The 13,219-nt window shown below is 43.1% G+C and overlaps 1 protein-coding gene across 1 annotated transcript in view; it reads left to right on the top strand.

Annotated features, from left to right (window-relative positions):
* SLC9A2 (solute carrier family 9 member A2) overlaps positions 1 to 13,219 on the top strand; it is a 97,228-nt gene that overhangs the window by 49,514 nt on the left and 34,495 nt on the right. Inside the window, exons 4-5 of the mRNA XM_004764383.3 lie at positions 12,248 to 12,465; positions 12,870 to 13,072. Coding sequence (XP_004764440.1) covers positions 12,248 to 12,465; positions 12,870 to 13,072 — 421 coding nt within the window. The remainder of the gene's footprint in view (positions 1 to 12,247; positions 12,466 to 12,869; positions 13,073 to 13,219) is intronic.

The raw sequence follows: 13,219 nt of genomic DNA, 5'->3' as shown, positions 1-13,219 counted from the left end.
ACAGAGCCACCTGGGTGCCCCTATGACTCTGGGGTGTGTGTGTGTGTGTGTGTGTGCGTGTGTGTGTGTTTAAAGGTTTAATTTATTTATTTGAGAGAGAGAGAGAGAGAACACAAGCAAGGGGAGCGGCAGGCAGAGGGAGGGGGAGTAGCAGGCAGAGGGAGAGGGAGAAGCAGGTTCCGCACTGAGGAAGGAGTCTGATGTGGGACTCGATCCAAGAACCCTGGGATCATGACCTGAGCTCCTGAGCTGAATGCAGAGACTCAACTGACTGAGCCACCCAGGTGCCCCATGACTTTTTTAAAATCTTATTTATTTATTTATTTATTTTAGATCCCACATGAGTGAGATCCTGCAATATTTGTCCAGAGTAGTGTAAGTGATTCATGAAATTACTTGGATTTATTTTTATGGTTTAAACTGTTTAATTAAATAGGTTCAACACATGAACTATAGCATTGCTTGGTTTTTCTGAGACAAGGAGAAAAATCAGTGGCCTGTCACTTTCTCCCTGGGTGCTGTCCTGTGTGGTGACCATCACAACATGTAGCTTTTGAGTACTTAAAATGTGGCTCGTCTTGAGATGTGCTCTAAGTTTAAAATATACATCAGATTTTTAAGATTTAGTAGGAAAAGACTATATCAACTCCCTGTTGATATAACAATAAATTAGATTTGTTGAGTTTTTAAATGAATACAGATAAAAATTAAACTCTGCAGTTTCTTTTTACACTTTTTATCATGACTACCAGGAAGTTCAAAAATACAAGTATGGCTTGCATTATATTTCCATTAGACAACATTGTTCTCCAGCGCTCATGGTTAGTTTTTGCTATTTGGATGTTTGAAGGCTTGTTGAAATATGTTTTCTTCCCTCTGATGAAATAAAAGAAAAAAAAAATAAGAGCGTGAAAAGATGGAAAAGAAAACAGAACAGAAACACATTACCTTTATTGATGTTAATCATGCTATTTTTAAAGAACATTTCTTTGAGACTATAGGAAGTTAGAAAGTGAGAGGAATAACTGAAGGGAGGGGCAGAAGCCATTGAGAACAAAGGAAAAACATTACCCAAGATCCACGTTTAGGGGTTTTAATACAAACTCTTCAAAACTTGGCCCAGGGAGGGAATCTCCCTGAGAAAAGTTGTCATAACTATAGGAATGAGCACAGTCCATTAAAACATTCTCTGGGGTTGGCTAGTTTGTATTTTTCACAAATTGACAAATTGACATTACAATTATTCACAAATTGACAAAATTTTTCACAAATTGACATTACAATTATTCAATGTTCAAAAGAATATGTTTTCATGACTCATCTTATAAGTAAAAAAAAAAAAAAATTAAAAACATTATCCATTATCAGAATCACCTGTATGGGGAATACCATTCATACAGTCCATGAATTCTCAACCACATGTATCTAATTCAGTTACACAGCTGGTAATTACGTATTTTCAGATATGGTAAGAATGCAGAAAATATCGTATGGGATATTTTTTAGTATTTCCTGAAAACAGTATAAAAATGAAAAAGAGCGGGGTGCCTGGGTGGCTCAGTGGGTTAAGCCGCTGCCTTCAGCTCAGGTCATGATCTCAGGGTCCTGGGATTGAGTCCCGCATCGGGCTCTCTGCTCAGCGGGGAGCCTGCTTCCTCTTCTCTCTCTCTGCCTGCCTCTCTGCCTACTTGTGATCTCTCTCTGTCAAATAAATAAATAAAATCTTTAAAAAAAAAATGAAAAAGAGCTGACCCAATAAATGTTACCATAAGAGAGTTTCATTTTGGGGTGCCTGGGTGGCTCAGTCAGTTAAGCATCCAACTCTTGATTTCAGTTCAGGTCATGATCTCAGGGTCATGAGATCGAACCCTCTGTTGGACTCTGTGCTGGGTGTGGAGTCTGCTTGGGATTCACTTTCTCCCTTTCCCTCAGCCCCTCTCCCCTAGTCCCTCTCCCTCTCTCTTTCTTTCTTCTTTCTCTCTCTCTCTCTCTCTCAGAAAAAGAGTGTTCCATTTTGTGAACAAATGCCTGTTTGGGGCAGTGGGGAGGAAGCTAGCCTGGTGGGACCCCAGAGTCTTGCTCTGTTGGTTTCTTCAGTGCAGGAAAGCTGTGAGTTGCTCCCCTTGATGCTCTAGCTTTACTGTGCTCTCCCAATGTGTCTTCTTCCCCTGCTGCCACTTCTCCATCAGTCAGACCTCAGGCCTTTTTTGATGTTCCCAACGGACCTGGCCAAGTGGCGGAGATTCTTTTTCCCACATGCATCCTCACAGTTGAGTCACCTGGGGTCCTTGTAAGTAGGAGCCCAGCTCAGTCAGTAGAGGGAGGCTCTGTGTGAGCAAGGGAAACCCAAATCAAACCACTTTCATTGGCTCACAGGAATCAACTCTTGATGAGGGCTGGTATAGATCTGGCCTTGGGGCTGTGGGACCCCAGGCCAGAACCACCTTTCTCTCTCGTGTCTCACCTTCTTCTGAGCGATGGCTTCCTTCTGATAGGACAGGCATCTCTAAAACATCAGACAGGGATCACAGACAGATTGGGCCTTACATCACTGGGACTCTTGTCCCTCAAGAGTACAGGAAGTTCCACTCTGCTAGCTCCTGTCAAAAGAAATTTCAGAGGAAGGATTGGGATTCGCTCAGGGATTTGAAGAACTGTGACTGGATCAGACCGTGTCACATGACCAGCCCTGCAGCATGAGAAGTACTGGAAGAAGGAAGTCTGTGTTGCCTACAAGTTAACAAGGAACGTTCAGTGCTTTGTAGTAAAGCAGAGTGAGGGTTGGAGGGTGATAGGCTGAGTTGAAGTTTCAGTGAGGAAGAACACTGCGTGTTGAGGGTGGCGGGTCAAAGGTGAAAAGCTCTGCTACCTCGGGGGGACCAAACCTCAGGGTGGTGAGAAAGGGGGTAGATGCCAGGTCTTGCCCTGTTTTGTTCTATAGGCAATTGGGAACTCGAAGCTTTGAGCAAAGAGGTGACATCACTGTATTTCTGTTTCGCAGCGAGGACTGGAGTGCCTCCAAAGCTTTCTTATGCCATCCCACAGAGAACTGACAGTGTTTCCATAGCACTCTGGGGTAACAGCTGATGGTCATGGCCTCGGGCTTATTGGATGCCCCCAGGGCTGGGGCAGTCGCTGTCTGGGCAGGAGGAGAGAGAAGAGCTGCTGGCAACAGGGCGAGGGTGCCTAGGTGAGGGCTTGCCAGGGAAAGAACATGTGCAGAGTCCTACATGCGAGTCCAGGCAAGAGAAGATGGAACCTGTTCCCAGAACCAAGTCATGGAAATTGGGAGAAGGGAAGCAGAAGATCGGGAGCAAAGTATAATGAAGTCCTCGCATCTCACACTGGCCCTTATTTTCAGATTTCAGTAAAATTGTCAACATAATCATTCAAGTTTCACCTCTTTTCCCTCATTCATTCTTCCTCCCCTGAACCCTCTGTCTATAACCCCTCTTGCTTTCCTTATCTTGGAGGTAATTTAGGAATCACCTGGAAAGGTGGTTGACATACACAGAACCCGAGGCCTCAGCCGGAGATTCTGATTCCATAGGTCTGGGATGGGGCTCAGGCATTTGCATTTTTCCAAGGATTTCTAGTAGTTCTATAAAAGCCATACTTTTACAAAAGAAACACAAGGCCTTTGCCAACACTCTTCACTAGAGTCAGTGGACTCTGTGGGCCCCTTGATGCTTTGAGTTTCATTACTCTAGTGACCGTGAATTGTGATTCTGTATGTGTTTTTTCCACAGAATCATGACTGCTTTAAGTGTCAGTGAATCTCCTATAAACATTAATTGAATTGAGTTGAAAGCCTATAAAGGAGAAGGGATGAAAAGATGTGGAGAATCCATGAAATAGGCAGGACTATCTCAATAATCAGGCATTTATAATAGTTTAAGTTTATTTTTATGTTTTTGGTATATTAAGAAAGGTGGTTCAGTTTTTATGCTTGGATCCTCCCTTAAAAACAAGCCCTGGGGGCCCCTGGGTGACTCAGTCGGTTAAGCGTCCAGCTCTTGATTTTGGCTCAGGTTGTGATGTCAGGGTCAAGTTGTGAGATCAAGCCCCATGTCAGGTTCTGTGCTAGACATGGAGCCTCCTTAAGATTCCCTCTCTCCCTCTGCCCCTGCCTCCACCCTGCTCCCATGGTCCTGCTCTCTCAAAAAACAAAATAAACAGAAATTTTGTTTGTATTTTCTCATATGTTAAACTCACTGTGCTCTTGGTTGTTAGGTTTTCTAGAAGAGGCAATCCATGATATGGCAAATTCATGCCTTGGAATAATTAATTTATCTCCCATGAGTGAGTATTTTATTCTGAGAGTATCCAATTCACCCTGAGCCCCCCCAAGACCTGACTTTAATCAATACAGAGAAAGCTTTTTAATTGAACTTCGTCACTGCTAACACTTGACACTGACTAGTGGAATGTGCTTTCATATCTGCAAAGTCTTTGCCGAGAATATGCAGCTATTCTTTGGACTGTGTTTGTCTACAGTTGAGTCCGTACTTGCTTCAGTTCCCACGGAAGAGGTAGAATGGGAGCAGAAGAATTTTGCAACGTTCTTCTTATCTGTTTAACTCATATTCCAAGCAGTTCAGATTACAGAAAGCGTCATCTAATCTGGGAATGGAAATTAGAGATTTGACCCCTTCTGAAAAAAAATGAAAGCACTTGTACTTAGAAACTGAATACACTGAGACATGGCATCACCCTATGTACATAAACACAGACAGGATATATATTTTTTATCTTTACAACCAGAGATCTGCTGTCTCCAACCCGCCTCCAGTATCGATGCTGGTTTTTTTGGTTCTACAGATCCCAGTCGTCTAATTGAAAGGTTCGGGATCTTCATTAAACTAATTTCAGCCAGTATTATTTGACCATGCATCTTGGTACCATGATGTGCAGACAACCACGGTAAGCATGGCTGAATGCTAACCCCACACTTTCAGAGCATACATTCTGGTAGAAGGGACTGAATGTCTACAGAAGAGTGGTTCATGGACCGCCAAGATGGCATCATGGAACAGTACAGAGAAAAGTCTTTGTTGGAATTTTTCTCTTCAGAAATAGTCAAATGACAGATCCTTTAAAGACAAGGTCTGTTTTTCCCTTGGAAGACTCTGCTGAGATAGTATTAGCTGGCATGAAGTTCTCGCATGCTGTATTTAGCATGACGTAGTGGTGAAGAAAACCTCAATTGCTGGTTTACTGCAAAAACCACTAATTATAGGGCTTTAGCTTCTCGGTCTCTAAATTGGTGATAATCACCATACGTTTATGTTAAAACGTAACATGAGGTAAGGTAATAACAAAGCAGAAGGCACCAGTGAATTCTATACATACCTTACCTCTATGTGGCCCCACAGAATGGAAGCAGCACCTGTCAAAAGCACAGACACGTTTTGATATACTGTAGGGGCCAAATAGGTGCTACCATGGATTTTGTCAACAAAATGATAGGCCACTGCAAGAAATGAGTGGACTCCAGCCTCTAGGTTCTTGTCCCTCCAAATCTGTTTTCCATAGTTCCCGCAGAGTTCCCTTTCTAGAACTCAGAATCTGGCCATACCACACCACTGTCCCTATGAACAGTTTATCCATATATTCATTGATTCAAAACACGCTAATCACCTGCTGGACACTACACTAAACGTTGATGATACTTTTTTTTTTTCTCCTGAAACTACCAGTTGGATTAGGAAAATAGACATTAATTATATGAGCAAAGATATAATCTCTCACGTTTTCCCTCTAGCCTATGGAATAAAGTGGAAACTCCTGAAGGTAACATATAGCAGCATTATTTGTCATTATCTAGACACTAACTCCTTTCATCCTTGTATCTTAATATTATCATCCCTCTCTTTGGCCACCAAAATCATTCCCCATTGACTGCATATGCCAGCCTGTTTCTTCCTTTCAGGCCTTTGCACATGGCCGCATCTTCTTCTTTTTTTTTTTTTTTTTGGCTCACTTCTTCCTGGTTCCTGAGCTCTTCACTTAGCTGTGGAGATGTGACTCAAATGGACCCCCTTCTGTGGCAAAGGTCATGATTTTCTTCCCTGCAATCCTAATCCCATTTCTGACCCTTGCACTGTTTTGCCACTTTGATATCTTTGTGACCCTTTTTCTCTGAGACCTTGAACCCTTAAAAGTAGAAGCTATGTCTTATTTGCTTTTATCTTTCTAGACCCTAGCACAGAACTTGCCCCCAAGTAGATGGTAAGAAAATGTTGGTTGATATTAAATGTCCTTCATAACCATATTAGCCAAATAAGGAGACTAGAAAAGAGACGTGCGTGGGAAGAGGGGAAAACTTAGTGACATAGGTTCATAGAAATAAGGTCATATTGCAAATCCTAAAGGCCAGTAGTCCTCTATTTGAAGGCTCTTCAGGGTTAAGAAGTCCAACTAGAGGGTGGCACAGTTGGTTGAGCATCTGACTTATGGTTTTGGCTCAGGTCATCATCTCAGGGTCTTGAGTTCCAGTCCCGCATTGGGCTCTGTGCTCAGTGCTGAGTCTACTTCAGATTCTCTCTCCCTTTCTTTTTGCCCCTCCTACATATGTGCTCTCTCTCTCTCACTCAGGTAAATAAACCTTTAAAAAAGAAAAAAAAAACGTAGAATTTTCTAAAATGTAATGAGTCTCTTTAGGTTATTATTTGATGTGGATATTATCTATCATGTCGGTGTTCAGGCCTGAAATCCTCATGGGTGTCCGTGCTGATGGAAGAGGGAATCTCACTTCTCTGGAAATGCAGCACTACTGTGATAACATTTGAACATGAGCCTGTACCCAAGGACACTCCTGGCCAGGCACTTCAGACCCTGTGAGGCTGAGGACAGTCAGACAGCAGCCAACACCATTCTCACCTCATACGTTTCTTGTGCTTCCTTTAGAAAAATGAGAAAGAAGCAAAGTTATGGTGCCAAGACCATCAGCTGTAGATGATGGTTTATGCAGAGGTGGGAGAGAAGACTTCTATTCTATTCTATTTCTGGGAGACTGTGTTGCATTTGCCTCCCTCGTTGTGTGTACTTGTAATGTTACTGCAGTGAGGGGGTTTGACTTCAGGTCAGAGTATACCATGACAAAAAACCTCTTACAGTGAAAACACCTCCTGGTCTTTGCATGAGTTTGTAGAGGACAGGCCAGGGCAGGGACGTTTGGACCATCTGTCCCCAGCCTGTAGTATGCATCAATGTCATAGACATCCCCAGGCTTCTTGAACGAGGCACTACCAGATGCTGAGGCCTCTGGTTCCCACCATGGGCATTCTTCTCCCTCCAGTGTCTCACTGTGCTGGTAGGAAATAGCTTTAAGTTACAGCGAGGTGTCTGGCAGACATGAGCATTACTGCTGGTGTCACGTTAAGGACACAAAGCGATGGAAATTGATCCCGTGGACATTCATGCAAAATTCATTTATTTTTTTTATTCTTACACCAAAGCTATGTTTTTCAATAACTTCCAAGTAAAATTTTTATTGACTTGATCATATAATGAAGTTAAGATTACTTTTGACCTTTATGGTTTACCTTTTGCCCAGTGACTGACAGGAACGCAATCTTAAGAGGGAGATGTTTATCTATTCACAAAACCAATATTCTCCAGCCTTTTAAAAATCACTTTTTGAGTGATTAAAAATAATCTGAAGCCAGGAGAGAGAGAGGGATATAGGGGTAGTATGAAAAATGGAGGGATTTCAACTCTGTAGCTGATGTTTTATTTTATTTTATTTTTTATTTATTTATTTATTTATTTTAAGATTTCATCTATGTATTTGACAGACAGAGATCACAAGTAGGCAGAGAGGCAAGCAGAGAGAGAGAGGAGAAAGCAGGCTCCCCGCTGAGCAGAGAGCCCGATGCGGGGCTAGATCCCAGGACCCCGAGATCATGACCTGAGCTGAAGGCAGAGGCTCAATCCACTGAGCCACCCAGGTGCCCCTGTTTTATTAAAAATATATATATATATATATATATATAAATTGATTAGAAAGAACTGGGTAGTGGATACTTCAGTGTTTATTTTCTATATTTGTCTCTAAGTTTAAATGCTTTATAATAAAATCATTTAGAGGCACATTTTGCATGGCATTAGAGAATTTCAGGAAGTAATAGGACCATTAGAATTTGTTTTTGTTACAATGTTTTAGCCTGATAACATTTAAGAAAGGCTCATTAGTTTGTGTTGCTGTATACATCTTTTTTTTTCTTTTTTGATAAAACACATTTTGCTTTAGATTGGTAATCAGTTTAGTTGGGCTTTTGCCTTCATTACTTTGTATCGGACAACTCTTACTTTTTGAAGTCTGGTTAATGAAAAACCGAACTATGAAAGATGAAGATGTTCAGAACCATTGTGAACAAATAGTTTTTATGGCAGTGGAGACTGGCAAGATGCCCTATGAGGCTCATTCAGAGAGGTGCCACTGTTCTCCTCAGTCGCTCTTGTCTGCTGGTGGAGGTTCTAGCCTATGAATTGAGCCAGCAGGACAGAGCGTCTGTCAGCTTCCATCACCAAGCACACTCAAGCAACTCTGGCCCCGATCATTGGGAGATAGGCACTTGGTTGTGGGCACCACGCCAGGGAGGGGAATGCCAGCAATGGTATGATCCACAGAACACTGGCTCCCAGAGATTCTCATCCCCAGACCCTCCTTGCAAGTATATTACCTTACATGGCAGAAGGGACTTTGCAAGTGTGATTACGTTAGTGTCTTGAGATGGGAGATGACAATGGATAAAATCACAAGAATACTGAAGAGAGGACAGTAGGAGGGTCAGCGGTCAGAAGGAGACATGACCACCAAGGAGGCAGAGTTTGGGATCACGGGTTCCTGAGCCAAAGCAGGTGAGCAGGCTCCAGACGAGGAAAAGGAAGGAACTATCTCCCTGAGAGCTTCCAGAAGGCACAAAGCGCTATCAGCCCCTTGATTGTAGCCCAGTGCAAGTGGTTTTGGCCTGCTGACCTCTGCAAGCATACGATGATGAATCTGCGTCATTGTCACTAAGTTCTGGCTAATTTCTTACCACAGCCATTGGAAACAAATACAAACAACCTCGTACTTGAGAAAGGCTGAGCAAGGGCTTGGTAGAGGAGTGAGACTTCCTCCCCTGCTGAGGTGACCATGCTCACAGCGCCGGCTTTGAGTCAGACTGCTTGAGTAAAACTCCTGGCACCACCCTTTATTAGCAGTCCTCTTGGATTAGTGGCCTCTGCCTGCCTTTGTTCTCTCATCTGTAAAATGGGAACACTAACAGAACTTGCTTCAGAGGTTTGTAATGAGGTGAACCAACATAATCCACACAGAGTGCTTACAGAGAACCTGGCGCAGAGCAGGGAAGCTATAAAGGGTGACTTATTATAGAAGCCCTCAGCTATTCAAAGGCCTTGCCATGTGTTTGTGGTTGCTGAATTTTATTAGCTGACTTAATAAGGCACTCTTTCTTTTGGGAACCACGTGAATTATGCATTCCTCCCTCATATAAATCTTAAAGAAGTACCCACCCATTCTGGGGCCAGTGACATTGTGGCTAAATGCAGGGTTCCTGACCTGGCGGGGGTCTTTGTTTTCTTTTAATAGGGGCACACAGATAAAGAGACAAGTTGCAGGGAAATGGGTTCATGATTACCCGTTTAGGTCTTTACTCAGAGGACCCTTATGTTTGTGTTCTTCTACCTATCCGTCTGCTTGCAGTAGGAAGATTTTCCTAAAAGTAAAGATTTTCCTGAAGTAGCAGAAAACTTCCCAGGGTAAGGAGGACTTCATGCAGTGGTTGGGGGCAGGGTGAGTTTAGGATCACGGTAGCTCTGAAATGAGGAGAATGTGGAAAGCTTCACCGATGGTGACCAGCGGCTGGCTTAGAGCACAGTGATCACTCAGTGGAAGGTGGACTGCTCACTCAAATTCTGTCTTCCTTCATTCTAGAATGCCTTCTGATAATGAAGTCATTTGTTTCCTAGTATACATGTCTCTATTTTTTATTTAATTTTTTTCATCATGATACATATACTCTTTAATCCCCTATTTCCCCCAACCCCCTACCCACCTCCCCTCTGGTAACTACCAGTTTGTCCTCTTTAGTCAAGAGTCTGTTTCTTAAAAAAAAAAAAAAAAAAGAGTCTGTTTCTTGGTTTTTCTCTTTTTCTCTCTTTTTCCCCTCTTTGCTTATGTGTTTCTTAAATTCCACACAGGAGTGAAACTATATGCTATTTGTCTTTCTCTGACTTATTTTGTTTAGCATTATACTCTCTAGCTCAGTCCATGTTATTGCAAATGGCAAGATTTCATTCTTTCTATGGCTGAATAATATTCTATTGTTTGTATCTGCCACATTTTCCTTATCCATTCATCAATTGATGGACACTGGGGCTGCTTCCATATTTTGGCTATTGTAAATAATGCTGCTATAAACATAGGGGAGCATGTATCCCTTTGAAATAGTGTTTTTGTATTTTGGGGGTAAATACCCACTAGTGCAATCCCTGGGTCATAGGGTAGCTCTATTTTTAATGTTTTGAAGAACCCCCATACTATTTTCCAGAATGGCTGCACCAATTTGCATTCCCACCAACAGCTCATGAGGGTTCCCCTTTCTCCACATCTTCTCCAACACTAGTTGTTTCTTATGGTTTTGATTTTAACTGGTGTGAGGTGGTATCTCTTTGTGGTTTTGATTTGCATTTCCCTGATTATCAGTCATGTTGAGCATCTTTTCATGTGCCTATTGGCCTTCTGTATGTCATCTTTGGAGAAATGTCTATTCATGTCTTGCTCACATTTTTTTAAAAGATTTTTTTATTTATCTGACATAAAGAGAGCATGAGAGAGGAGAAGGTCGGAGGGAAGAAGCAGACTCCCCATAAAGCTGGGAGCCCGATGCGGGACTTGATCCCAGGACTCCGGGATCATGACCCGAGCCGAAGGCAGTCACCTAACCAACTGAGCCACCTAGGCACCCAATTGCTCACATTTTCTAATTGGATTACTTGTTTTCTGGGTATTGAGTTGTATATGTTCTTTATATATTTTGGATACTAACCCTTCACTAGATATGTCATTGGATATGTCATCTTCTCCCAATCAGTAGGTTGTCCTTTGGTTTTGTTGATTGAATTCTTCATTGTGCAGAGAACTTGTTATTCTGATGAAGTCCCAAAGCCTTTCTTTTTTTTTTTAATTTTTTTTTTTTTTTGCTTGTATTTTCCTTGCCTTAGGACACATGTCTAGAAAAATGTTACTACAGCTGGTGTCTAGTATCGGTGTCTCTTTAGATGGAACTTAGGATGAGCTGTCACCAAGCTTATACTGACTTTCCCTTTGTAGGTGGCATTTGAGATGGGCAGGGGTAACATTTCAGAAAGAGAGGAGTGTATGCCCACAGGAAGGCAAGAAGATAGGAAAGAGCAGGGAAATTACAGACAGACAAGGCATATGGTATATGCTGGCTAGAGATGGGGTAAGAGATGAAACTGGATTTGTCCACTGAGTGAAGAGTGTAAAGATTTTCAGACATCCAACCTAGGAGCACAGACTTGACATCGAGGGCCCTTCCCTTACCAGAGTGTGCACAGGTACTCTATTAAAATAATTTCCGTCAGAGAGGAAATCAAGCTCTGTGGTCCCAGAGTTTTGAAGATACTGGGGGAATAGGAAAACGGGTTTCTGTTCTCTAGGTGACCTCAGAGCCTATAACTATGTTGTGAATTTTCCAGAGGTGGAACTAAGACGTTGGGATAAAGGAAGAGTAAGTGGGTCCAAGAGATACTTGGGATGAGGAGGAGAAAATAATTGGCGACCAATGAGATAGCGGGGTGGGGGACACGGAGAAGGTGTGGCAGGGAGAAAAAGCCAAGGAGACTACAGTTTCAAGGTTAGCATTTTAGGGGCTAACTAGAGCGATAGAGAAGACGAAACTGGTTTTACAGGAGGAGAGCGGGTTTTGAATATATTGCGGACCTGTTCTATTTGTGATGCTGGCAGGTGCCGATGCCCTACAATGGACTACAAAGCTGGGCAGAGCTGAGAAGTTCCAGCCATAGGTATTGATGAGGTCTTTCAGAGACAGTGGGGTTTCAACGATGCAGATCACATTCACTTATACCAATCCATCAGCGAGGTTACAGTGATGGGCAGAAGGGTTGAGCCATGACTTAGCTCTTAAGCGCAGAGTCTTCTATTTGGATTAGGGTCATTGTCGTGTTTAAATAGAAACTGTATCTCTCCTTGCAGAATCACTGCTTGTGCAATGACTATGAATAAGTATGTGGAAGAAAACGTATCTCAGAAGTCGTACACCACCATCAAGTATTTCATGAAGATGCTGAGCAGCGTCAGCGAGACCCTGATCTTCATCTTCATGGGCGTGTCCACTGTCGGGAAGAACCACGAGTGGAACTGGGCCTTCGTGTGCTTCACTCTTGCCTTCTGTCTGATCTGGCGAGCGCTGGGTAATGGTGCTTGTTTCCCGAAGGAACACCCGACAACACTCACTAGAAGAACGGGGCTTGCTTCTTCTCGTCCCTCCCCTTGGCTGCTGGCTACTTCATCTGCTGCTACTGCTGCTTCCTCTCCCTCTCCCTCACCTCTCCCCAACTCCTCATGGATTCTGTTCATCCCCAAGTACCTTCATGACTTTGCTGTAAGTCACACTGACCTCTCTTGGCCTCCCTGAGTTCCCATTTCCCCCTGTTACCCTGGAACAACAAATGCCCGTGAGCAGAGGAAAAGGGGAGAGACTGTGGGGCTCATAAGGCACCTCGGCCTGTCACAGAAGCGCAGAGAATGAGTCTTCCTGGTTTCACATTCTGGCCTCACACACTCTGTTTTCTTTGGTTTTGCTTTTCGTTCTCAGGTGTCTTTGTCCTGACTCAGGTCATTAATTGGTTCCGGACGATTCCCCTGACCTTTAAGGATCAGTTCATCATTGCCTACGGCGGGCTCCGAGGTGCCATCTGCTTTGCGCTCGTGTTTCTCCTCCCTGCTGCTGTGTTTCCTCGGAAAAAGCTGTTCATTACAGCTGCAATCGTTGTCATATTCTTTACTGTCTTCATCCTGGTGAGTAAGCTTCTCCCTCTCGGCAGAGTCTCTCCGGTTACCGAGAGGAGACAAGATCTTTCAGGCTCTTACAACAAATTCCTTTCACAAGAGGCCAAGTGGCTAACGTGTGTTGCGGCTTTGGTCGTCATGATGTTTGGGAAAATG

Source organism: Mustela putorius, unplaced genomic scaffold, assembly GCF_011764305.1.
Source record: "Mustela putorius furo isolate JIRA1106 unplaced genomic scaffold, ASM1176430v1.1 tig00000224_pilon_pilon_pilon, whole genome shotgun sequence".
Classification (NCBI taxonomy): domain Eukaryota; kingdom Metazoa; phylum Chordata; class Mammalia; order Carnivora; family Mustelidae; genus Mustela; species Mustela putorius.
The sequence above is the reverse complement of the archived record's forward strand: the minus strand, read 5'-3'. Positions and strand labels throughout refer to the sequence as shown.